Source organism: Lampris incognitus, chromosome 17, assembly GCF_029633865.1.
Source record: "Lampris incognitus isolate fLamInc1 chromosome 17, fLamInc1.hap2, whole genome shotgun sequence".
Lineage (NCBI taxonomy): Eukaryota > Metazoa > Chordata > Actinopteri > Lampriformes > Lampridae > Lampris > Lampris incognitus.
This window is the reverse complement of record NC_079227.1, coordinates 19,895,785-19,921,786: the sequence shown is the minus strand read 5'-3', so window position 1 is coordinate 19,921,786 and position 26,002 is coordinate 19,895,785. Positions and strand designations below refer to the sequence as shown.

The 26,002-nt window shown below is 42.2% G+C and overlaps 1 protein-coding gene across 1 annotated transcript in view; it reads right to left on the bottom strand.

Annotated features, from left to right (window-relative positions):
• The window catches only part of LOC130127145 (ankyrin-3-like), a gene marked incomplete at its 5' end in the record, with an annotated part of 100,930 nt that overhangs the window by 15,936 nt on the left and 58,992 nt on the right, over positions 1–26,002 (bottom strand). Inside the window, 14 exons of the mRNA XM_056296716.1 lie at positions 1,931–2,005; positions 6,766–7,539; positions 7,573–7,993; positions 8,081–11,247; positions 11,278–13,095; positions 14,375–14,456; positions 15,580–15,606; positions 16,139–16,261; positions 18,141–18,266; positions 19,154–19,382; positions 22,137–22,233; positions 23,050–23,257; positions 23,509–23,720; positions 24,793–24,947. Of these exons, the coding sequence (XP_056152691.1) occupies positions 1,931–2,005; positions 6,766–7,539; positions 7,573–7,993; positions 8,081–11,247; positions 11,278–13,095; positions 14,375–14,456; positions 15,580–15,606; positions 16,139–16,261; positions 18,141–18,266; positions 19,154–19,382; positions 22,137–22,233; positions 23,050–23,257; positions 23,509–23,720; positions 24,793–24,947 (7,514 nt within the window). The remainder of the gene's footprint in view (positions 1–1,930; positions 2,006–6,765; positions 7,540–7,572; positions 7,994–8,080; positions 11,248–11,277; positions 13,096–14,374; positions 14,457–15,579; positions 15,607–16,138; positions 16,262–18,140; positions 18,267–19,153; positions 19,383–22,136; positions 22,234–23,049; positions 23,258–23,508; positions 23,721–24,792; positions 24,948–26,002) is intronic.

Genomic DNA, 26,002 nt, shown 5'->3' with positions numbered 1-26,002 from the left:
CCACATTTGGCTTAATCAAATTTACGTCATAAGGGACTATAGATGTTTACTACATTGCAGAGGAGGCAGGTATCTGGGATATAAATTCAGACCAAGTCATAAATGGACATTAAATCTATTTGCCCACTGCAGCTCTGCAACAGCAGCACACATTAAATATGGATTAGATTCCTGTCCCCCGAGGAGTACTTACTCACCTGCTCATCGCAGTAGACAGAGGACAGCAAAAACTAACACATTACTCACACTTGAACACCCATAACGTTTGATGAACTTGCACACATGGATGTGTCTTGGGGCACATGTAGTAATTATGAGCCCACACCCACACAAACACACAATCACAGGCAGTGCTGCAGTGCAGGCAGACAGGGCTGGGCTCACTGCAGAGGGCACGCCCTTATCGCCGATCAAGCACAGCTCTGTACAAAATCCTCTGTGTGTGTGCGTTTGTGTATTTAGTCTAAATACATACATTTGGGAAAGACAAGAATACAATTACACTGGCATAATAACATTTGCAGCAATAAATGTGTTACCAGTAACCATATATTATCAAATGTAATCTTTTTCATTTATATGAAAAAAAAATACATATCATAGACTGTTTCCCCACCCAACCATGCTCATGGTACAAAGTAACGCTGCTATTTTTTAATTCAACAAATTAAGTATGTTGGCAGTTGTATGAAATGTACCTAATATTAAATATTAATTTTAATATGACATTGCATTGAAATTCCAAAGGAGACTTTAGATTTTATACCTATTTACATGCCTTATTAATTTGTTATTTTATGAAATTATCTTTTGACGCGCCGTTTTATTTCCAATCAGATGGCTAAATATAGTGTACTTGCCACTGCAACACAGTTCAGCAGTCATTTTACTATATGGCCACTAGATGACGGTAAACACTGTGTAGCACATCATACCTCTATGATTCTGCTGTGAAGGGTAGGTTCAGTTTATTTTCAAACCAATTAATTCAGAGGTTTTCTTTAAAATTAAAACAATGAATTATTTTTCATGAGAAGAGTATCAAATTCTACCTACTGAAAATAACAGACTACTTCATGTTGAACTGATTTAAGGCTACAATTCTGAAATGCAATCAGTTTTTAAAAATGTTTTGATACTAATTAATAGTTAGGAGGGTTTTCCTGGGAAAAGCAATTCAGCGTATAGCGTTTTACGTCGTCACTATAGCAGCCAAATACAGAATAATAAAACAGGTATTGGCCAGTTTGAAAAAGGAGCAAAGTTGTTGTGGCTAACAAGCAGATATGGCAGACCAAACTGGTAAAATACCTTTACCAATAGGTACTACAATGTAAACTACTAAAAACTCAAGTTCGGTCATGTTTTTTGTCAGGTGGTGGCAAAGGTGCTGACACAATAGCGCTGGTGAGTCTGTTTCATTTCAAATGGATCTCTGGAATTTGAAATGGGCCATCACCAATTGCCAGTAGGTGTCAGAAAAATGAATAAAAACAACAATAATCAGGATCTGTAGCTTTAATTTAAAGGAAATTGTCCCCACCCTTGCAGCTCTCTCTGTCTTTCCATCTCCATATTGCATGTGTGCGTGCAATATGAGCAACAATCTTCAGGATTCACTCAGGTTGTATATGGGTGGCTCACTGTGGGTGACCACCATAATATTTGAATGTGTGAACATGTTCATGTGTGTAAATGTTAATCCATGATGCATTTATGGTTTTCAGCGTATATATCTGACAACATGTGTGGACATCTGTATGCATTAAATATTTTGCACATATGTATGAGAAAGAGACAGAAAGTGCATGGATCATTTGTGCAAACACGCCGTGTGTGTGTGTGTGTGTGTGTGTGTGTGTGTGTGTGTGTGTGTGTGTGTGTGTGTGTGTGTGTGTGTGTGTGTGCACGCGTGCGTGCATGTGCTCACCAGTCCAGCTGAGTCCAAGATGGTCGGCCACTATGGCCATGCGGAGGTCTGTTCTCTCACAGGGACTCTGAGGGCCTGAGTTTCAGGAGAAAGTGAGGGAGCAAGGAGGGTAAGGGAGAAGCCATTAACAACTCTCAGCCACCACAATCAAAGGTGCCATCCCACGTCCCCAGTTGAATGGCAGCAGAGGGGAAATAGTGACATCGAATGAAAGAAACTACTTGGGAGTGTGAACTTAAGGTTGGTCTCTTAAGGCCTGTTGACATTGTTGAAGTGGCTTGATATGGAGGCCAGTAGAGAAAGCATTATCAAAAAGGCCTGGTGGTCTTGGCCTCATATCTTCTGCGATATTCATATTACATGTAGATGATGATTCAACAAGCAACAGCGACTAACTTGAGCTCACTGTCCCAGGATTTGGCTCATTAAAAAGTCCTGTTCTGGCCAGACTATCCCCATCGATTCAGCTTTAGCATAATAGCGGTTTACTGAAGGATTACAATGAAAATGAGTAAGTAAATTTCTATAGGGTAAGAGCTCATGTCTTTGTTTTATTTTGTTTTTTTATGAAGCATTTTGCAGCCTAAGTAATTAACAAGGAAAGCATTACAATTAGGGAAACAAGTTAAAGATTAGGGCCACTACTACTGCCAAATTGTAAACTCAATACTATCTCAACTAGAGGACTTAAAAAAAGCTAAGACAAGCAACTGAGCCAGATGGACAGAAAATACTAGCCAAAGGACACCAGGTGAAGTCTCCAATTTTTTTTCTTCTTTTCCCCTCAATTTTATCCGGCCAATTACCCCACTCTTCCGAGCCGGGGAGGGCTGCAGACTACCACATGCCTCCTCCGATACATGTGGAGTCACCAGCCACTTCTTTTCACCTGACAGTGAGGAGTTTCGCCAGGGGAACGTAGCATGTGGGAAGATCACGCTATCCCCCCAGTCCCCCCCCCCAAACAGGCTCCTGACCAGAGGAGGCGCTAGTGCAGTGACCAGGACACCTACCCACATCTGGCTTCACACCGACAGACACAGCCAATTGTGTCTATAGGGATGTCCGACCAAGCCGGAGGTAACACAGGGTTCGAACCAGCGATCTCTGTGTTGGTAGGCAACAGAATAGACTGCTACGTTACACAGACGCCCGTGAAATCTCCAATTTTGACTGTGATGAATAACGGACAGTAAACAGAACACATTATTGCGAACAATTTGAGAGCATCTCAGTTTATATTTAGGCTGACGCTGTTAAAACAAATAAGAACTGAACCAGAAAGCGAATCAGTAATGTGAAATCTTGAGGATGTGAGGGACCAGAAGAGGGAAAATGAACTACACAATAACGGACTACACACTTACACATTAGAATATTCAAAACCGAGAAGTAGTACTAACAGTCATGAAAGTAGTAGTAGTTTTAGTAGTAGTTGGTAATAGTAGTTTTTGCAGTAAGTTCAAAGACTTGCATGTCATATAACTCACACTAACAATCTACTACCAGGAAGCAACTGATAAAAACAATTCATACTTAAATCCTAAATCACAAATAATCCAACCTCACTGGGTACTTAAATAAGAGGTGAAGAAACTTACTAAAATTGTAATTTTGGTCCTTAAAATGAAACACCATATGCAGGTGGCATACAAATGATTTAGATTTCGCTGATGAATTGTTTTTAGAGTTCACAGAAAGCCAACAACGTTACCAAAATCTCTACAAACCAGGCAGGCAGAACAAAACAAACACGAGTCTCTGACACATTGATCTACTTCTAGGTCTTATTCATGTTGACAGTGTGTTGCCTTTGTGGTGTGGTGTGTTGTGGTGTTGTGTGATGTGGTATTGGGTAAGACCAGGTTGGCTTTTCAGTGTGGGATGAAACTGGGCATGCGTGTGGTAGCCTCGAACAATATGATGTAAACAAACTGTACTTAACAGCAAACTGAGCCTGACAACCAAACGTGGATAAACTGAGTTTGCAGGCTACAGGCAGGCACCTTGGTTTATTGTGTGAAAGGGAATTAGAGTTGACATGAGCCTGCATTTCTAAGAGCAATGACACAATTTGAATTAGATTTTCAAATGTTTTTATCCATTCAGATACAAATTATCATTCTAATTTTAATTATTATATATAATATATATATATAATTATTATAATTCTATATACTACATAAATATAAAATATATATAATATAAAAATACATAAATATAAAATATATTAATTATATATATATAATATCAAAATATATTCCAAACATCTGACCCGCTTATCCTGCTCTCAGGGTCACCTAGGGGCAACTTAATATGGCCGGTTCACCTGACCTACATGTCTTTGGACTCTGGGAGGAAACCGGAGCACCCGGAGGAAACCCATGCAGACACAAGGAGAACATGCAAACTCCACACAGAGAGCGACCTGGGAAGACCCCCAAGGTTGGACTACCCCGGGGCTCGAACCCAGAACCTTCTTGCTGTGAGAAGACCGCGCTAACCACTGCGCCACCGTGCCGCCCTGTAATGGTATAAAAATATACTACTACTACTTTCGGCTGCTCCCGTTAGGGGTCGCCACAGCGGATCATCCAAATGGTATAAAAATATACAATATATATAAATTATAATCATAATTATTACTATATATATATTATTATAATTATTATATATAATATATAATTATAATGTGTAAATTATCGTTGAACTGATAGTGGCATCTTTTTTCAATGCTTGGACTATACAGTGCTAAAAACAAACAAAACAAACAAAAATCAAACAAAAAAGTGCTTGCTACATTTAGATCCATTTTTGTTTCTTATTGTCTATTATTACTCACCACTGGCTCATTATTTTGCTAAGATGTTATATCGAACTGCATTTACCAGTGCTCTAATGTTTTTCCTGACATAAGATCACTGAGATCTGTCATCTATTTGAAACAACAGATCCTGATCCCTGCTTCCTTTAAAACATGTGACTAAAAGTTTTCTGTGCTTAATCCAGGGAAATATTTTGGTTGCAACTGATTCTAGACTTAATTTCTCACCCTGCATCTTTAGGAGTAACCCCTATGACTAATTCATAAGACAAAGGACAGAGATGACGAGGATGACAGGAAGAAGAAAAGACAGCTACACTGAACACATCACATCACAAAGCACCCACAACAGCTACATGCTTCTCAGACACAGAGATAGAGATCAACAATTTTTTAGAAAGGGTTTACAAACTAGTCTCGTCATCCATGACAGGAGCTGTGATTGGCTGATCAACCTGACTCTCTTCCTCCTTCTTGCTCTGCTCCTTTCCTCCATGTGTCCACCTACTCTTCCTCCTCCTCATCCTCCTCTCACTGCCGGCCTGCTCAACCTCAGCTTTCATGCCTCTAGCGGGCCGGGTTGGTGTGGTGGTGCTGGAGGTGGAGGAAGTGTGGGAGCTTCTAGAGGTTCTAGAAGTTTCTGAGCACGAAGTGTTTCTGGATGTGCTGAGGCTGCAGCTGTTGCTTTCTTCATCCTCATATGGCAGTTTATTCCCTTCTAACCTTGTCTTTATTTGTTTGGGAGCCTGATTTAGTGGTTCATCTACCTGACTACTGACAGATTTGATTTTAAAGTTTCCTGAGATCATAGCACTGTTTTTTCTCCCTGCCCAAGTGACGCTACCCCTACTAAGCAATTTTACTAAACCATGTCTTGGTGTAGTCCTAGATCTGTCTTTTAGTAGTTGGCTGTTGCCCTGGATGGCTTTAATACTTCTATCACTAACCACACATGTACTCCCTACCCTACTACCGGGTGAAAAGGAACAGCATTTTTTCCCCTTCATCACTGGGATTCTAGTTTTAGTAACTGAATTCTCAAAAGGGTTCAATCTTTCCCTGACCACGTGCATATTATGTTCCCTATCTTGTGCTTTTTTACCATTTTCCTCCGCCTTTTGATGACTTTCAATGCATAGTTTATATCTTGATACCCTCACTGGTAACCTGGACTTGCATATCCGACCTTTGACCTCTTTGGATCCTGTGCTAGTTATTGCTGTATTGGGAACAACCCTATTCTCCCTGCTGTTCTCTTCCAGCAGGCTGAAAGCTGCTTCTACCCTGCTGACCTGCTGTAAGGTGGGCTCTGAGCATGATATCAAGTTGAACACAATGCTGCCTGGTTGAATGACGTTTTCATGGACATTATCGGAACCAATGTTGTTGCTATTGTTATTGCTGTTTCCTGTTTGGTGATTGCTGCTCTGGGCTAAGAGTAAGAAAGATGAAGAGTCTGTGCTATGGTAAAATGGTGTCTGGATTACCCCAGTCCCATTTGAAAATTCCCTTTCTTGAAATGTGCCTGGTAGAATAATAGGATTTGTTTGATCATCTTTAATCTCTGATGATATTTTAATGGCATAGTCATCTGCAATATCTGATTGTTTAGAAATGGAATAATCTAAGTAGCATGCACCTAAAGAAAAAGAATCATCTATAGTTGTTCCTGAGATTATGTTACTGGAATGATCAAGAGTACCTGTTGTTCTTGTTCTAGAAGTACTGTTAGAATCCTGCAAATCAGAATTCTTATCAGTTCGTGGCTTGAATCCTGTTCGGAAGGTGGAGAATTTGGACTTGTCGCTTAAGGCTGAGTTTGTGCCTGTATTACCACCAGCCCCATTTGACCTATCCAGTTGCACAGTAGTACTCTGAATGGAAATCTGAGGGCCTAATAAGAGACCTGTGGGATCCTGTGTGTCAACTTGATTTCTCTGTGTCTGTTGTGAGGAGGCTTCTACCTCTGAGGCCCTGACCCTGTACCTGCCTTCAGAGTAATAATGCTCACCAATCTGAAAAAACTGGAGCCTCTCCTCCACCATGTCCCTCTTGCTCATGTCAATTGCACCACTGCGCGTCATCTCAAACATCTTCCCTTCATGGAAGGGGAATGGATTTGGCTCGCTTGTCGGCGTGCTATCATCTGTTGGCGTTCGGGCCGGGGTCGTGTCTGGTGTTGTGGCCTGAGACTGGTCATCGACCGCCAGTCCAAATGGCTTTGGCTCACCATTGCTGTCCCGTGTCCCCGCTACGTCAACAATTTCCTCGTCCCCACCTTTACTGGGCCATGGATCAAAGTCCAGGCCTTTAGTGGCCACAGTCTTAAAAGGAGAGTTAAATTCTTCTTCTAGTTTATAACTAAAATAAGTATCCGAGAATCCCTCTCTGTCCGAAGGTTTTTGCTCCTGCTTTTTAATCTCATCTTGAGTAAGATCTTCAGTTTGCCTCCCTTCTGAGGGGGAATCGTTTTTAGAGGGAGCCTTTTGGCATTCCTCTGGGGATTTCTCCTCCTCAATTACCTCCAGTTTAGTCTGTGGGAAAGTGCGGTCAGGGGACCTGAATGGTTCTGATGCCCAGACATCTCTCCTGCTGTCTGGAAGGCCAAAAAGCCTCGAGTCTGCTTGCTCACACAGGCCATCATCCTCATCCTGAAGCTCATACCCATCTAGGGAGTCTATTTCTGTCGCATCTGTGTCATGAGAGAATTCAGCTGTTGTGGCTAATGAACAGTCTGTAATAGATTGGTCATTTCCATTCTGTTCATATTCATAATCCTCTCCTCCTTTGCCATTTGAACCTTTTGAGCCATTGGAACCATTGGAGCCATTGGTTCCAACATAAGGTTCTTTGTTGTTTCCATTCTTATCCTGTTTTTTGGGTTTGGATCCTTTCTCCTTCTTCTCAATCTCCTCATCAGGGACTTTGAAAGAGAATTTTTTACAAGGGATTGGCTGAAAGACTGACTCCTCCTCCTCATCCTCCTCAGCATTTGACTGACTGTCATCAGCCCCTGGTGGTACAGGGGAGGGGGGCTGAATGCGTATGATTGGCTCAGTGAGGAAGTGCTTATCATGCTCTTCCTGTAAATTCACCTCCATCATCTCAGTCTCAGTCTCTGAGGATGCACAGGACTCTTTCCTCTCCGGGTCCGATTGTTCAGAGGAGGAATCCAGAGGAGGAGGAGGAGGGAACTCAATATATGCAACACCTTTATCTTTAGTGGTTCCTTGAAGTTCCTGTTTATTTGTTTCATCCAGACTGACAATGAAAGTTTTTTCCTGCTGGTTGAGATTAGTTATGAATTCCTGCTGGTTATCATTAACTGTTGTTTCCTGCTTATTAGCATTAATCACATCTGCTTGGGTGGCATCAGCCACAGTCTTGGAACCTGGTCTTTGTGGCAGAGCTTCTTTGAAAGAGAAACTTGTTTTGCCAAAGTCGTCCTCTTCTGACTCATCTGAGACCTCCATTATGGGGCTATGGTTGCCTGACATGAACTCCAGGAAGCCATCAGGGGTCCTTGCTGTGAGGTCATAGCTGACCTCTTCAGAGCTAGGGGTCTCTGGTGTGATAGGGCTTTTCCCTGAGCTGTCTATAAAAGAAACTTGCTCTAGTGTGTCATCGTCTGGGCTTATGGGGCTGAGTGCTGAGCTGGAATTCTGTTTGACAGAGAAGAGTGCCCCCTTGGCTTCTCTCTCTGCCTGTCTACCCACCTGGACACTAACATAAACAGGTAGCGTTTTGATACCCTTGAAGTTCTCTTTAGTTGCTGTAGAAACTGAAGGGGCTATGACTTTCTCTACTGTGTCTCTTGGGCTAGGGAGGTTATTGGAGTTGGAATCTTTTGGTGCATTATCTAATATTTCAAAAGATTTGTTAGTTAGATTTTCCTCCGTTTTTGTTGGGGTTTTCTCAGGGCTAGTATATATTTTGTTCTTGGCTAATGTAGGTATCTGGGAGGGTTTATTTATTATCTGTTTCTTTGGTGAGTCATTATCAATGGGAATAGATGGTGTCTTGACAGGGATTTGAGACTCTGTCTTTTCTCTAAGGTTTTTGTTTATTGGTTCCTCTGTGTCTTTTCTTGGTGCTTCAGTTGTCGCCTCTTTGTGAGCAGGCTCACATTTTATAGCTTGTTGGTAGTTTTCTACATGACTACCTATCTCTTTAGTATTATAAATGGCAGTTGGAGATTTCTTATCTTTTTTATTCTTATTGCTTAATTCAATTTCCTGAGTAACAGTGGAATTTCTGTCTTCCACTTTATTCTTGGAGTTGTACTTCTGAGTTTCATCTAATCGCTTTTTGAGGGAGGCCTCTGGAATGTTTTTATTTGAATGCTTGTCCCCTGTGTGTTTTGGTGCCTGAGATGTTGATATCAAATCAGGCTTGCTGGTATCCTTGGCAGCTCTTTTATCTTTCTCTATACCATTTTTTGGGTTTCCTTCCTCTGAGGCCTCAGATATGTTTGATGTTTTTCCTCCTGAATAAAACTGATAAACAGGAAGTTTACTCTCCTGTAATTTTGTAACAGAAGGTTTTGGCTGTACAGGTGGAGGAATTCTTGTTGGGTTAGACTGACTTTGTATCTGACCCTCAGATTCAAACTTCATCCTCATAGAACTGACTTTGGATGTCGACTTCACCTGAACAGGAGAGGATGGCTCAGAATCACTTGTTTTAGTCTGTTGTTTAATTTTATCCTCACTGGGATAAGAAAGGACACTTCGCTGAGGACTGCTTGGCAAACTAGAGCTTTTCCTTTCAGTTTCAGGACTGCTACCAAATATATTCCCAACAGAGGGCTCCCTGAGCTTGCTTTTACCCCATATCTCTCCTCCTGTTTTAGGTTTCTGCTGTGTTTTTTCAGGGCTGCTGCAGGCTGAGCTAGGTCCGGACCTGGTTTGTCTTAGTTCTCTCTTCACAGGCTTTTTCTCAGGGGATTGCAGCTCATCGTTGAGTTTCTCTGTTTTGTCACGGAAGAATTGTGACACCTCACTAAGTTTTTCTTCAGCTTCCTTCACTGTCTGGTCCACCCTGTCCTCATAAAGGAGCTTATCCCTGCTTCTGTCATGCTTATCCTCTGTGAAACGCATCCAGACTGCATGTTTAGGGCTACCTTGTTCTGTAGAGTAATGCAGCACCGTCACCTTATCAAACTGGGAATGTTCATCTCTATGGGAGGAAAATTTACCTGATTTGGGAGACCCATCTTTTGATGACTTAAAAACAAACTCTTTTTTGGGGCTTCCATGCTGCTGACTTACACTGTCTGAGTATTGGCCACCGCTGTCTCCAGAAGTGAGATGGTGTGTTTGGTCAGCCACCATCGCTGAGTCCTCTGTATCAGAGTGAGAAATTGATGACGTGTCTAGTTTCTCAGAAAGGAGCATTTTTTCGGCAAACCTGTATGACTCCCCTCGGATCTCTGATAGCTCGTCATCACAGTATTCAACAGAATGCTGGCTCAAAAGTTTCAGGGCTTTATATGAGTCATCAGCAATAAGTTGGGCAGAGCTTGGGCGGCTATCCTCCTCTTGTGACACCGGAGTGTTAACACGAGATGTTTCCAGGAAAGAGGGTAGGGATTCTTCGACAGTAAGTTCCTCTTCTTCCTGTTGGGTCTCATCATATTCAGGAAGCTCTTTCATTGCACGGTCTCCTTTATAGACATAGAGCTCAGGGTGCTTCTTGGTCTCTCTGATAATGACCTCTGTTGGCTCTGCTGTGCTGTGCCCCTTTTCAATATGAACCTCAATTATCCTCTCCACTTTGGGTTTAGATTTACCGTCTTTGTCAAGGAATCTAGGCATCAGCTCATCACCTTTGACCGAGTCCTGTCCTGCTTTGTGTTCAAAAAGGCCTGCAAGTTCTTTAGATGGGTCTCTTCCTGACTGAAAAGCTTTCATAATGTCTCTAACTGACATAGTTTCCTCTATCACCTCTGCTCCATCAGTTAGCTGAGGCTTGTGGTAGACCATTCTAGTAGTAGTAGTGGTGGTAATATGAGTCTCTTCTTTGAGACACATACTTTTACTCACCACGGAGTCATCCTCTGACATTTTCAGCTGCATGGCTTTGACTTTGTCTTTGATGGAGCAAGGTGATGATACATCCGGTTCAGTACAAGAAATAGTAGATGCAGCTTCTTCCATTGCTGCAGGCTCACAAGGTTCGTCAGGTTGCTCATAGCTCCTTATGTGGACTACCTCAGTCCTGGTCTCAGTGACACAGGGAGGGATGGGAGAGTCTGCAAATAAAGGTTTGGGTTCTGTACTTTCTGCACTTTGAGGAGCAGAGGGAGTTTTTTCACTCCTTGTCTCAAACCCACTGTCTGACAGAGGGCTCTTATCCTGCTCATGAGACAAGTCTTCAGGTGATTCCAAAATAGTATCCGTCCCCTGAAATGACTCAGCAAGTTTACTCAGATCTTTCTCTGAGGGAGAGGTACGCATACCTGAGCCTGGCGGAGGCATTTTTAGTTTATGCTCTTGTAATGATATAGCTGGCTTGAGAACACGTTTTTGTTTCTCTTCCCCTTCCCTCTTTGCCTCCTCCTCAACCCTACATTTTACCTCTGCCATTTTGGATAAAGAGCTAGCAGCAATGTCATTTGCTAAATAATCAACAACTTTAGCCAAGTCGAGGTCTTTGCTTGGTATGGACTGGGGCTTGAACGGGAGAGCACTTTCATCAAAAGGAGCTTGATACTCAGGTAGCACATTTCTCTGTGCTTCTTCAATCTCATCTTTGGAAAACTCCTCCCATTCATCCTCAGAGGTTATCTCTTTCACTGCCATGGTTTTACCATCACTCAAGACATCCTTCTGTAAAATCTGACTAACTTTCGCTAAATCCTCTTTCACTTTCTCCACTAAACTAAATGGTTCCACGTCCTCTAGTTTGGCTTCTTTAGGAGTTCCAGAGAGAGATGTTTGGACAGTTTTGGCTGCTGTTCGTGTGTCTGTCTGGAGGATAGCTGTCATTCTAATTAGATCCTCTTTCATGTCTGCTACGTCTCTCAGTATTTCCTGGTTGGAAGCTGCAGTTGGATGGATGATGGGTGGTGTGATAAATGGAGGGGATTTCAACTGAGATTTGATTTTAGACGAGGTTACACAGGAAGACAAAGAAGATGAGGAGGAAGTGGAGGTGCGGGAAGGGTCAGGCAGTGCCATTTTGAGAGATCCTGGTCCTGGTTTGACAGGAGCCTCAGGTAAGACATTGACTAGGGAGTATACAGGTACACTTAATGTATTTGAGACTGTGGACGTAGAGGAGGTGGTGGCAGCAGGTCTGAGAGATCCATAAGCAGAGCTACCTGTTGCAGATCTACGTGAGGAGGACAATGATTTAAGTGTGCCGTAACTGGACACAGAGCATGAGTTTATGACTTCATTTATTGCTGCACTGACACTGGAGGTTGCTGCCTGGGTGGTCGCCTGAATCCTCTCCTGAAGGCTGCTACTCCTCTCTGAATAAAGACGGGAAGAGGGGGACGAGGAGGTGGAGGAAGAGGATGGGTATTTAACAGGTGATACTGATCCATTCATCATGGAAAATTCCGAGGAAGCGATGGTGGTCTGTCCAGTTGAGGAGAGAGACGAGAGGGATGACTTAGCACCTTGTGATGCCAGTGTTGAATCTACAGCTGTCTTCATTGAGGACAGGCTCGAGATAGTTTTAACAGGTGAGAGGGAAGGAGCCCCTGCCTCAGTAGTTGCTGTGGACCCCAGTACAGTTTTAAAAGGCAAACTCGAATTATACATGTTGACAGTTGTCTTTGGTGATGTTGGAGTAGAAATAGTAGCTGATGACCTATCTGGCACTGACACACTGGAGAGTGAGTGGATTGGGGAAGTCCTTGAAGTGTATGCTGAAGCAAGACTTTTGATAGATGCTGGGTCTGTGCCAGAGGACACAAGGCTGGCTGACCCTTGGACAGGGTACTGGCCTTGTTGAACAACAGTCTTAATGGGTGAAGCCATAGTCCTAAAAGACCGAATGGGGGATGGAGATGGTACCTCACTAGCTGATTTAACTGGGGAAGACAGGGTGGATATTGATGGTGGGGCTCCCCGGCTGGATTTGATGGTTGAGGGAGAGGCAGGGGAAGGGGAAGAGTGGGGCCAGGAGGACTTTAGTGGAGAAGCAGCTGGCGAGCCTGCTGGTGAACCGGTAGAGGCGATGGAACCCCCCAGTTCGACAGGCCTTGTTTGGCCGAGGATGGTAATAGGAGCAGTCGACCATGGTTGGTAAGGTCTGGTTGGAAAGACAGGTTTGTGAGGGTAACCAGCAGGCAGTGTTCTTGCTGCTGTGCTTCGCTCAACTGTTGTTTCTTCAGATGAAATCATGGAGATAATGATAAAGAATAAATGAAATAAAACCCCAACATAATGTGAAATAATAAAGACAACAAAAAATGATGTTAAAGGAGAAGTAAGAAAAAAGTGAAAAAGAGAAGAGACCAGAGGGGGAAGAATTGGTCAGTGATGTAGTCCTGGCATCAAGGAAGGAAAGAACAGTGGTTTTATGAGGTGTTAAGATGGAATATGTGTGTGGATTCAGGATGTGGTTACAAAAGAAATAATGAGTTTATGTGTGACTCATGAACCACGAATGACTCACAACAATAATAACACAAATCGGTAAGAAGCTGAATGGAGCGTATACAACAGCAAAATAACTGCCAAAAGACAATGACGGGGACTGATAACCGACAACAGAAAAATGGTAAGACGAATGCACCAAGATTAACACAAAAAAGACTTCTCTCTTTGGACTTCAGATGTGCTATAGTCAGAATCTGTATTCTGACTCTAATCTCAATCCGCTTTGTAATGTGCCTTTTATCTGTTTGGTCAAAAAAAAATTACACGTACATATTTTCCCCAAGGACAATTTAGCCATTACCGTAAAGCAGAGCCAAAGGCTGAAGAAATTTCAATTTTCCTGTTACAAACAATATTATGGAAACCATGGTTCAAGACTAAGGTTTTGGTTCATAATATTATGCAAGTTTGATTACCCTTGGTGTCAAGCAGCGGGAGTGTGAAAAACTGAAAAGAAGCAACTGAGCAAAAGCCATACTCATGACCTACCAACATGCACATTTGTCCGACTGGAAATGCATCATCATCACAAAGTCAAAAAAGAGCTTAAAATTAAGAGGGGATAAACAATAAATAAAAGGGGAAAAAAACCCATTTTACTTTGACTTCCTTCTGAAATGCATATTCACATTTTATTGGTCGATCAAAGCAAAATTTTGATGTCGCGTTTGAAATTGTGAAACTCAGCTGTGAAAAAACAACCAAACAAATCGCGAGGATACACAGTACAACTCACAATGTGGGCAGGCACAGCACAGAAACTTAAAATATTCATAAACCCATGCAAAAATTTAAACAATTTTGTACAAGCATGTGGACAGTGCATGTTATGTGGGGTGAAAAAGTTGCATATATCACAGAATAAATGTCATTTCTATCTATATTAATCACGAATGTTACAGATTAACTCAAGTTTCTTATAATGTAACTATTTCACGAATAGTGGTTATTACTTTAGTCATTTTAACTTCCAACAAGGTTTGTTAGTGAAAATGTTACACTCACTCAGTGCAGGCTCGGCCAGATAGCTGTAGCGCTTACGTAAGGCTAGGGATGCAAAGGTATGCCGTCGCTCTGGCTTTTCAGTCTGCAACAATAACAACAACATAAACACCTATCAGTGCTGGGTCGTCCTAAATTATCTGGTGCCAAATCAACGGCACTCAATTAATATTATTTAAATAATTTCAAATCAAGTCTTATTTGTCTGCATAATTTACCAGTCCTACAAAATCAAAGGCCATACTTCACATCATGGTCAAGACTGTATAACAATTCAACAAACACTACCTTCAGACACATGATTTAAACTATGTTATTCACTTGCCTTCCGACCCTCTCCTATATTTCTTGTATATTAACATATATTGGTAACACTAAAGGGGTATAATGACTTCTCCCCCGTTTTTCTCCCTAATTTTACTTGGCCAATTATCCTATTTTCTGAGCCATCCCGGTTGTTGCTCCACCCCCTCTGCCGATCCGGGGAGGGCTGCAGACTACCACATGCCTCCTCCAATATATGTGGAGTTGCCAGCCACTTCTTTTCACCTGACAGTGAGGAGTTTCACCAGGGGGATGTAGCATGTGGGAGGATCACGCTATCCCCCCCAGTTCCCCCTCCCCCCTGAACAGGTGCCCCAACCGACCAGAGGAGGTGCTAGTGCAGCGACCAGCACACATACCCACATCCGGCTTCCCACCCGCAGACACGGCCGATTGTGTCTGTAGGGACGCCCGACCAAGCCAGAGGTAACACGGGGATTCGAACCGGCAATCCCTGTGTTGGTAGGCAACGAAATAGACCGCTACGCTACCCAGACGCCCTAAACATCGGTATTATAACAAGCTGATAGAATACACAAACTTCCTGCATTTATGTACAAATCATGATGACTAGAAACCTGAAACTGTCATTGTTATTTGAACGTGAAACTTAATATTCTGTGTTACACACTAATAGAGATCAATTTATAACAATTTCATGAACAATTTATACGCTATTTAACACTAAAGTCAACTGTATTACATGGGATAAAGCGCAAAAGACAAGGATGGGGCAATCAGCAGGGTTGCTTTAAAAAAGCAGTGCTCATACCACCTTTGTAGCAGCGGAAAGGATAAGGCTAAGGCGAGCAGAGCAGGGCCCCTATGGATCATTTTAAAATCTAGCGCAAAGGGCAGCACAAAGTGCGCAGCGTGTGGATTACCTCATCCTCAGGATCTGATTCCATTTCCTGGTTCCCAAGATGCATTGCAGAAACAGGGGATGTAACATAATGGAAAGCAGGGGAAAAAGAAACATCAGGGAGTGAAAAAGGAGTGATTGACAGAAGCAAGAACTCAGAAGAGGAGAGGCCATTTCAGCAAAGCCAGCAAGGGAAAAAGAAAAAGAAAAGCAAAAGACACCATACCAAGAAGCAAAATTATAAATGGCCAGTAGCAAAAACAAGCCAAATGAAGACAAGCCACAATAAATAAGCCAGCATGAAAATCACAAAAGTCCTGAGCCAAAAGCATGACATCCAAATCACAGTGATTTGGTAGGTAGGTACAGAATAAAACAGCCAACGACAAACACCATTGCATAGATAACCAATATTCATGAAGAGAAGCTCGAAACAGATAAAAGACACAGTGGCGGCATTTTGGGCAAAGGCCCCCCCAACCTTTTATCTCTATGGGTTAGCCTAGGGCCTTAACTGCACTAACTGTGAGTACGGTGATGGTGGTGGCAACAGAGAGGAGCAGAGTAAAGCGCTACCATACCTTCTTCAGGGCAGGAAGAGTGATGTTCAGGTTGCACACGGCGGTTTGTGGAAAGCCTTTGGTTGTCTTACACTCTCTGAAGAAAGTAAGACGACCGCAAGGCTCCTGGCTGTTGTCTCTAACCTTCAGGGAAAGATCGAAACAGGGTTTTTTTTTCTTACCTCAACTCTTCTCCAAAGTATTCTTTACAACGCCGCTTCATACATTAATTTATCAGATACTGTATTTTGGCAAGAAAGTCCTGAGATTCTTCCTTGTGCATCTACAAATTACTGAAAACAATCCGTTAGTTACAATTTCTTTGTAAATTACTATTACTTTATTGTGTTACCACTCAATTAGTTCTTTTGGTAACTCTTGTAAATTTGAATGTAAAATGTAAAATCTAAATTATTATAATTATGTAATATATAATTATTTATAATAATTATTATAATATATATTATATAAAATATATAGTAATAATAATTTAAATTAAAAAAACTGAAAATTCTGTGTAACTGTCTTTATAATGGAATGGAGTGTGGGAATGTGTAGTGTGTAACAGAAGGGATACAGGACGGGAGGTCGTCATTACAGTCAGCCCTAGTCCTAGTCCTGGTGACATGTTGCACTACATTCACCATTAACCCTGCATATGTTTATGCAGAATTGGTAGTTCCCTTGCTCTTCACTAGTGTGACCAAACAACAACTAGTCCATATACACAGCAACACTGACACTGGAAGAGTTCACTGCTGATTGAATTAAAAACATCAAGTGATTTCCTCTGGAGGTCATAAAAAAGCAAAAGAATTGCACCTACAACTTATTGCTTGACTTTATGTGTTTGGCAAATTAATTTGTGTGCTGAAAATTTGATAAGTGATGAACAATCAAACAGTCCCATTTATCTAAGCAACAAACATTATCTCTGATTCAATTGAGCTCTAACTGGCCATGCTTTGGACAACGATCTGATTTGCAGCGGCACACGATCTAGTCCGTAACAGGGTTAGTGTCAGTGATAAGAGAAACACACATGATCCAATTAGATTACCAAAAGGAGGACATGATATTTGTGGGTCTATTAATTAGATAGGTGGGTGTGAGAAGGAGGGAACCAGGTTGTGCACTGCAGCTGGATACGTTGTATTTTACCCAAGTGTTATTTAAATAAGGACAGGACATAGGAGGTTTCTTATATTGTACAGTTACACAATTATGACGACATACAATCAGCAGCTGTTATATGTAGTTACCCATACATAGCTGGTTATTTCTAGAATTGTCATATTATGGCAATGTGGGGGCATTTTTACAAACTTTCAGGTAGTCCTCATTGTACCAATTTGTGACCCTGACAATATCCCAAACCCACAAAACATCATACTTTGATGAATTTCAGACCATGTTCACATCATTATGTTTTTCTCAGACTGCCACCAACCCTTTTAATGGGGAAAAGGTAACATAGGAATACTTGTCGCACCTCTTTTTTTTTCTTCCCCAGAGTAGAGGGCTTTGTTCAGTTTAACTTTTTAGAGGATTAGGCCTACACATGACGTGGACTTAAATCCTTCCGGCAATTTACAATAACCAGAAGGAAAACAATAAAAGAACCAGTAGAAGTCTGAGAGTTGCTTATAGCCATCGTTTGCTGATAGTGACAGATACTGAAGTGAGTAACTGAGAAAGGAACGTGTTATGCATTTTTTAAATGTGTGTCTAAGACAGTGCTTTTTCTACTTTTTTATGAATAATGCAATGAATAATGAATATTATTCTATGAATAATATTCAGAATTAATATGACTAATTCTATGACTTATTTCTACGAATAACTATAATGCAGAATGGTGTAAGTCTGTCCTTAACCTAAGGAGATGTTAATGCAGAATGGTGTAAGTATGTCTTTAACCTAAGGAGATGTTAATGCAGAATGGTGTAAGTATGTCCTTTACCTAAGAAGATGTGGTAGGTGGTAGGTGGTGGACGTGTTAAGAGGCAGCTAAGATCGTTACCTTGACACAGAAGGGTAAGCGGTTCTCTTTGAAGGCAAAGAAGTTGAGAATAAGCTGCTGGCCTGCTTTAGTCAGAGGTGTTAAGTTGCCATAGCAGTCCACAAAGACGGGCCGACCCTCCAGAACCTGAGACAGAAGATTGAAGAAGTAGGAAAAAATATATCAATCAATGTAAAAGTAGGTGATGTGGTCTGACTACATGACGTCCATACACTGTCAGTGGTATTTACCTTTTGGAGGATGTTTTTTTATTAACTGCAACCTGCTCTGCTCTATTTTTTTGGATTTTTTTTTTTTGGCTTTTGATTTTTGATATACTATTTTCATCCACGTAGCTAGGCGCAGTGGGCAACTGCTGTGCAGCACCCAGGGACCAACTCCAGTTCTTCTTGCCATGCCTTGGTCAGGGGCAGACTTAATATTAACCCTAACATGGATGTCTTTTTTTGATGGTGGGGGAAACCGGAGCACCCGGAGAAAAACCACCGCAGACACGGGGAGAACATGCAAACTCCACACAGAGGACACCTGGGATGACCCCAAGGTTGGACAACCCCGGGGTTTGAACCCAGGACCTTCTTGCTGTGAGGTGACAGCGCTAAACAGTGGGCCACCGTGCCGCCAAGCCATTTCTTCAGTCAACATAAGTTTAGGGTATATGTAAGATTATCAGCAACTGTAAATCATATTTGCTTAACATTGTTCTTGGCGTTAATGTGGTTGTATCACGTTATGCAAAATAATACCTGACAGTAAGTAGTCAGAAAGTTAAGGCAACATTAATCAATTCTCTCAATATCGCATACAAGATCTTTCCAACAATGGCTTCAAGAAGTATTGATGACAAACGATACCAACAAGCTTTCACCAGTTTGTTAGACACAAATACTGCTCCAATTCTTTCTTTCCGCTAACATCCCGGTTTGAATATCTGGCTTGATTGGCTGGTGATTTGGATTGTCTCCTGAAAATTTTGAGGAGCTGCAGGTGATAAACCACAAATAAACACTGACCTCTATATCTTTGCTTCTGGCAACTTCCTCAAAGTTCTCCTGCTGCTCCAAGGTCTTGTCCACCTTGTCGTCTGTCATACAGAAACACCTCAGGCTGGACTCTACCGGGTCATTCATTTTAGCAAACACCACAAACTTGGCCATGTAGGGCACACATATCAGCTCTCTATAAAGCTGTGTGGCTAAGCCCACTGTCTCTGGGATTTGGTGACAGTCTGCCAACCAGAACCTACACAAAAGGACAGATACAAAGATTAATATTCCAGATAGACAAGTACCTGCTGGGGCTGCTTACCATTCCACTAAAAGGCCAGTAGGCTGATCAATTCATACGCGCAGTCCCACCCGCACTTACACAAAGACGTACCCTGCTTGCTAAGTTGGAGTCAGACAATGAAACAAACGTGTTCAGCATTGAGCACAACAGAATGACCATTGTGTATATCTTACACACACACACACAAACAAGAGGCTGACATTTTTTTGGGGATTCCTGTGGTATGGGAGTCCGTTTCACTACTCATCACATGACTGGGATGGGACAGGAAAAAAAGTCAACGGAAGTGCGTGGGACTGGGAATCATAATAACAATAGGTGGACATTTATATATAAACATGCAGTTCTAATATGAATAAACTCTGTTTTCTTTATTTTGAATATAACGCTAGTCATTCTGTTGTTGTTTTTTAAAAAATTATTTTTCCGACAACACACGCACAACTGCTGCCATGGGCTATGCGTCGCAAATTGTGGTCACTCCCTCACGGATGACCTGAGGGGACGTTTAGTAGGATGCACTCACAACTGATGTATGGACACATGAAGGACAACAAACAATGTTACAGAGGTGAGGATATGCCATAGCTAGCTAGCTACAGTGCATCTGGAAAGTATTCACACCCCTTCACTTTCCCCACATTTTATTATGTTACAGTCTTTTTCCAAAATGGATTAAATTCTTTTTTTTCCCTCATCAATCTACATACAATACCCCATAATGACAAAGCAAAAAAGGTTTTGTAGAAATTTTTGCAAATTGATTAAAAATAAAAAACTGAAATATTGCATGTACATAAGTATTCACACCCTTTACTCAGTACTTGGTTGAGGCACCCTTGGCAGCGATTACAGCCTCAAGTCTTCTTGGGTATGAAGCTACAAGCTTGGCACACCTATATTTGGGGTATTTCTCCCATTCTTCTCTGCAGATCCTCTCGAGCTCTGTAAGGTTAGATGGGGAGCATCGCTGCACAGCTATTGTCAGGTCTTTCCAGAGATGTTCAATGGGGTTCAAGTCTGGGCTCTGGCTAGGCCACTCAAGGACATTCACAGACTTGTCCCGAAGCCACTCCTTCGTTGTCTTGGCTGTGTGCTTAGGGTCGTTGTCGTGTTGAAAGGTAAACCTTCGCCCCAGTCTGAGGTCCTGAGCGCTTTGGAGCAGGTTACATCAAGTATCTCTCTGTACTTGGCTCCATTCATCTTTCCCTCGATCCTGACTAGTCTCCCAGTTCCTGCCGCTGAAAAACATCCCCACAGCATGATGCTGCTGCCACCATCATGCTTCACTGTAGGGATGGTATTAGCAAGGTGATGGGAGGTGCCTGGTTTCCTCCAGACGTGACGTTTGGCATTCAGGCCAAAGAGTTCAATCTTGGTTTCATCAGACCAGAGAATCTTGTTTCTCATGGTCTGCGAGTCCTTTAGGTGCTTTCTGGCAAACTCCAAGTGGGCTGTAATGTGCCTTTTACTGAGCAGAGGCTTCCGTCTGGCCACTCTACCATAAAGGCCTGATTGGTGGAGTGCTGCAGAGATGGTTGTCCTTCTGGAAGGTTCTTCCATCTCCACAGAAGAACGCTGGAGCTCTGTCAGAGTGACCATCGGGTTCTTGGCCACCTCCCTGACCAAGGCCCATCTCCCCCGATTGCTCAGTTTGGCTGGGCGGCCAGCTCTAGGAAGAGTCCTGGTGGATCCAAACTTCTTCCATTTATGAATAATGGAGACCACTGTGCTCTTCGGGACCTCCAAAGCTGTAGAAATTTTTTTGTACCCTTCCCCAGATCTGTGCCTCTATACAATCCTGTCTCAAAGGTCCACAGACAATTCCTTTGACTTCATGGCTTGGTTTCTGCTCTGACATTCACTGTCAACAGTGGGACCTTATATAGACAGGTGTGTGCCTTTCCAAACCATGTCCAATCAATTGAATTTACTAGAGGTGGACTCCAATCAAGATGTAGAAACATCTCAAGGATGATCAGTGGAAACAGGATGAACCTGAGCTCAATTCTGAGTGTCATAGCAAAGGGTGTGAATACTTATGTACATGCAATATTTCAGTTTTTTATTTTTAATAAATTTGCAAAAATGTCTACAAAACCTTTTTCCCTTTGTCATTATGGGGTATTGTGTGTAGATTGATGAGAAAAAAAAAGGAATTTAATCCATTTTGGAATAAGACTGTAACATAATAAAATGTGGGGAAAGTGAAGGGGTGTGAATACTTTCCGGATGCACTGTATATAGTAGTTAGCCTAGTTTTACTCATGACGCTTTTGGGATATGACTAATCCCTGGAATCAATTGCTGCATGCTGGTCCCCTGCCTTTCTAATTGAACACTGTCTTGTTCCACCTACACGCACGGCACAGGAGCGCCATGGATCTGGGCAGTTTAATGCATGTTTATTCTCTCCTGTCTGCTCTGGTGGCTGGTTGCTGGTGTATTAGCGGCTGACATTTTTTCAGGAATCCTATGGGTCACGGGATTCCTGCAGGTTTCCCACGGGATGGGAGTCAGTTTCACTACTAATCAGGTGACTGGGACTGGGAGTGGGTTGGGACAGGAGTGAAAATCCACTCCCATGTCACGCTGTAACACACACACACACACACACACACACACACACACACACACACACACACACACACACACACACACACACACACACACACACACACACAAAACATATGCAGTGTGTGTGACCTGGCAGAGACGTTGGTAGTGAAGGAGACACAGTCACTGACGAAGGTGAGAGGAGTTGTGCCTGTGATGTCCTCCCACTGAGCTGGGGATGTGCCACCTGATATCATACAAGTAACATTAAATTATTCAGAGGATGTTAATTTATTTTATAATATTTGTGCTACTGTGCTACTGCACAGACCTAAAAAAGTTAATGAAATATTCAATTGGATATCATTCTTCTAATTTATATGCTGGGTAACATATTGACCAAACAGATCATAGGAATGTGTGCTATCCTTTCACACATAATAGACAATATTGACCCCCTCCCCCTTTTACCCCACTCTTCCAAGTTGTCCTGGTCACTGCTCCACCCCCTCTGCCGATCTGGGGAGGGCTGCAGACTACCACATGCCTCCTCCGATACATGTGGAGTCGTAAGCCGCTTCTTTTCACCTGGCAGTGAGGAGTTTCACCAGGGGGACATAGCGCTGGAGGATCATGCTATTCCCCCCAGTTCCCCCTCCCCCCCAAGCAGGCACCCTGACCGACCAGAGGAGACGCTAGTGCAGTGTCCAGGACACATACCCACATCCGGCTTCCCACCCACAGACACAGCCAAATGTGTCTGTAGGGATGCTAGACCAAGCTGGAGGTAACACGGGGATTCGAACCAGGATCCCCATGTTGGTAGGCAACGAAATAGACCACTATGCTACCCGGACGCCCTCAATATATTGATCTTGTCAAAACTTTTATGATGTACCCTGTAACTCTAAATAGGTAGTTTTGAAATTAGTTATTACATGTTCTCATGCTACTTACAAAGAAACTCAAACTAAGATAAATACTGAGTGAGGGTAGTTCATAGCAGCTACAAGACAAAAACCACTCTGCAACAACTACCCCCCCACCCCACACATACACACACCTGTAATGCTGCAGAGAAGGCGGAGGCAAGGGGTTGAGTCTCCCTTGTAGCCATTTGTAAGTCCTTCCCCCGAAAGCGGCGGCACTGGGATTGTCATAGTGATGGGCTTATGGAACTTTCTTCTTCTTGGCTCCACGGTGACAATTGGGCTGAAGGTTGCCCGGTTACCAATGATTTTCTTCACTGTTTCGTCTGGCACCGGCTGAGCCTTGAAAAAAGGGAGGGAATGAGTTGTTATTGTGTGTGTGAGTGCACAGGAACATGCATGTGTGAGTGAGTACACTTGTTTGTGTATAGGTGTGCAAGAGGGAGAATGAAGGTATGCAACAAAATGAGACTGAGAATGAAGGAGACAGAATGACAAAGAGAGACAGCGACATAGAGGATGAAGGAGTTGGAGAGGGAGGGAGTCAAAAAACAAAACAAAAAACACACAATAAAACCTATCCTGTATCCCACCTGTAGTCCAACTCTGATCTTCTTGGTAAGTGCTCCTTCAGGGAAGGATGCTTGGACCAATGGGACGCTGCGGCTGTACAGAGTCCCACCCTCTGGCCCCATATGGTTGGACTCTTGCCTGATCCGTGACACAACAGCAAAGTACTGTGGGAAGTCCTTAGTGACGATACGGCAAATCCTCTTCCTCTCCAGCTCCTCTGTACTTTCTAGCTCTACATGGGAGGAAAAAAACCCCTCATTATCTATTACATAGTTCCAAACTGAGAGTAACAACCCACATTCTAGTACAAATAGCTAGTAGCTATCATATCCATGTTAAACATATTATCACACTGTTGAAAGGTTTTCACATTTTGGTAAGATAATACATTACTTATCTGTACCACTCTGACTCACACTACATTTATTTGAAAAATGCAGTCTAAACAGGCTTATTTCTAATATTATTAATACTTCTAATATACAAACCATTAATGACGTGTAACACGGATCCTATTATTTTTTTATGCCTATTAAAAGTAACACTGGGAGAAAGGTATGCAGTGCCAAATGCTTGCATGTCCAAGTACATTATATATGCAAACTAAAAGTACAAATGCTACCACCCACACTGATCAGAGAGAGTCTGTTCCCAACCAACCCCTCCCCTATCTTGTCTCTGCCAGTAACGCAGACCCCCACCCACCCCAAATGTCCTTTTAATTAGCATTTTTCAGCAATGAGATCGGTGTGGAGCACAGTTGATATTTGATGTTTCTCGCTGTGTAAGGAGAGCTAAGAACATCATAAAAGACATTACACGCACTGGACACCATCTACTTCAGCTCCACCCATCAGGTAGGTGCTTCAGGATCACTTTGTAGATGCACAAATAGACTGAAAAATAGCTTCTTTCCAAAAGCTGTAGCACTAATGAACTCGGACATCTCCTCAGTGTGACAAGACTGGTGTGCTGCCACCATTGGGCACGTGCAATATTTGCAGTATTAACTTACATGTCACTTTAAAACACTTCATATCTGTCACAGTGCACCTTTACTGTATTTTTGCCAATGATGTTTTCCACCTCGGAGGTTGTATTTTATACTTTATATTGCTTATATTTTGTACTTATATTGTTTAGACTCTGTGTTTGTTTATTGCTGATATTTTATGTTTCTTATCTCTTTCCTGTCTTATTTATTCTTTGCATGCACCATTTGAGGTTGACACAACTGCAACTTCATTGTGTTCGCACAATGACAATAAAGTTCTTGAACTTGAACTTCTCTAAGTTTAGTTTACCTTCATCCATGCCATTGAGGAGGTGATTGAGGTCCTCAGTCTTACAGTCGTGCTGGTGCTCCTTCCAGGTTTCTCCATTCTCGCTGCGCAGCAAGATCAACTCTCTCTCCTGACCCCGCATGGAGCCAAAGTGGGGGATCTCCACTATCACAGGTCTGGAGAGGCACATGACACCGAGTCATAGTTAATTATGGGCTAGGCAATGGAGCAGTGTTCGCTGTCAGTTCCTTTTAAAGCCAATTAAGCGCTGATATTTGTAAAGGCAAACCATTACTAAAAAAAAAAAAAACACCCATTCATGATTTGCTAACTCTGGCATGAAACCCTTATTTTCACAAGTGTGCTTGAATATTTAATACTTAAACTTGAACATAAACTACTTTTTGATCAGACTGAAAGAGCATTTACCCAATTAATGTAAAATCGACTTTACAGTGGCTGCGGTTGCAAAAATGAAGAAGGGACCATAATATAGCCCCTTTATGATCACATGTTAAAGACCAAGGAAGGTAAAAGACACTTATTCTTTCACGTCATTTAAGTTTTTTCTAATGAACCACAGATAATCTGATAGATAAAATACCAATACAACATCTCTGGAGTCCACTGAAATGAAAAGGAACTGAGAGCAACTTTGGTCTAAGTTAGGAATGAACACTAGATTTGATGGTGACAGTGTTGTTTCATAATGGCAGCCATAACCATGAGTGGTTTAATGGAAGATTCAGAAATGCATGGCATAGCTTGAAAAGACAGATGCAAGGGAATGAGGGCTGGGAGGAGAAAGCTGCACAGCCCTTAATGGGAGCAACACAAGAGAGAGGGGTGGACTTACTACCCTCACTAATAACGAGATGGATTGTATTCAGTCTGAAATATAAAAGAATAGAATAGAATAGAATCCCTGCTCTCTAGGAACCAGAGGAACTGTATTCATCAATCACCCCTTCAGAAAACTTCAAGAGAAATTTGACCAAAAAAAATAAATAAATAAAAATGTAAAAAAATCTAGAAACCCAACCCTCAGAATTTATAAACCCATAAAACATTAAAGTAAACTGATACACAAACTACTCTAACTATACCCACTATGGGGCAGTGTTATCCCTACCAGTCAATATGACTGGTGGGGTACCGCCTATCTAGAGGGCAAAAAAAAAAAGTTTTCACTAAATAGTTTTAGCATCACACCATCATCACAACTTTTCTA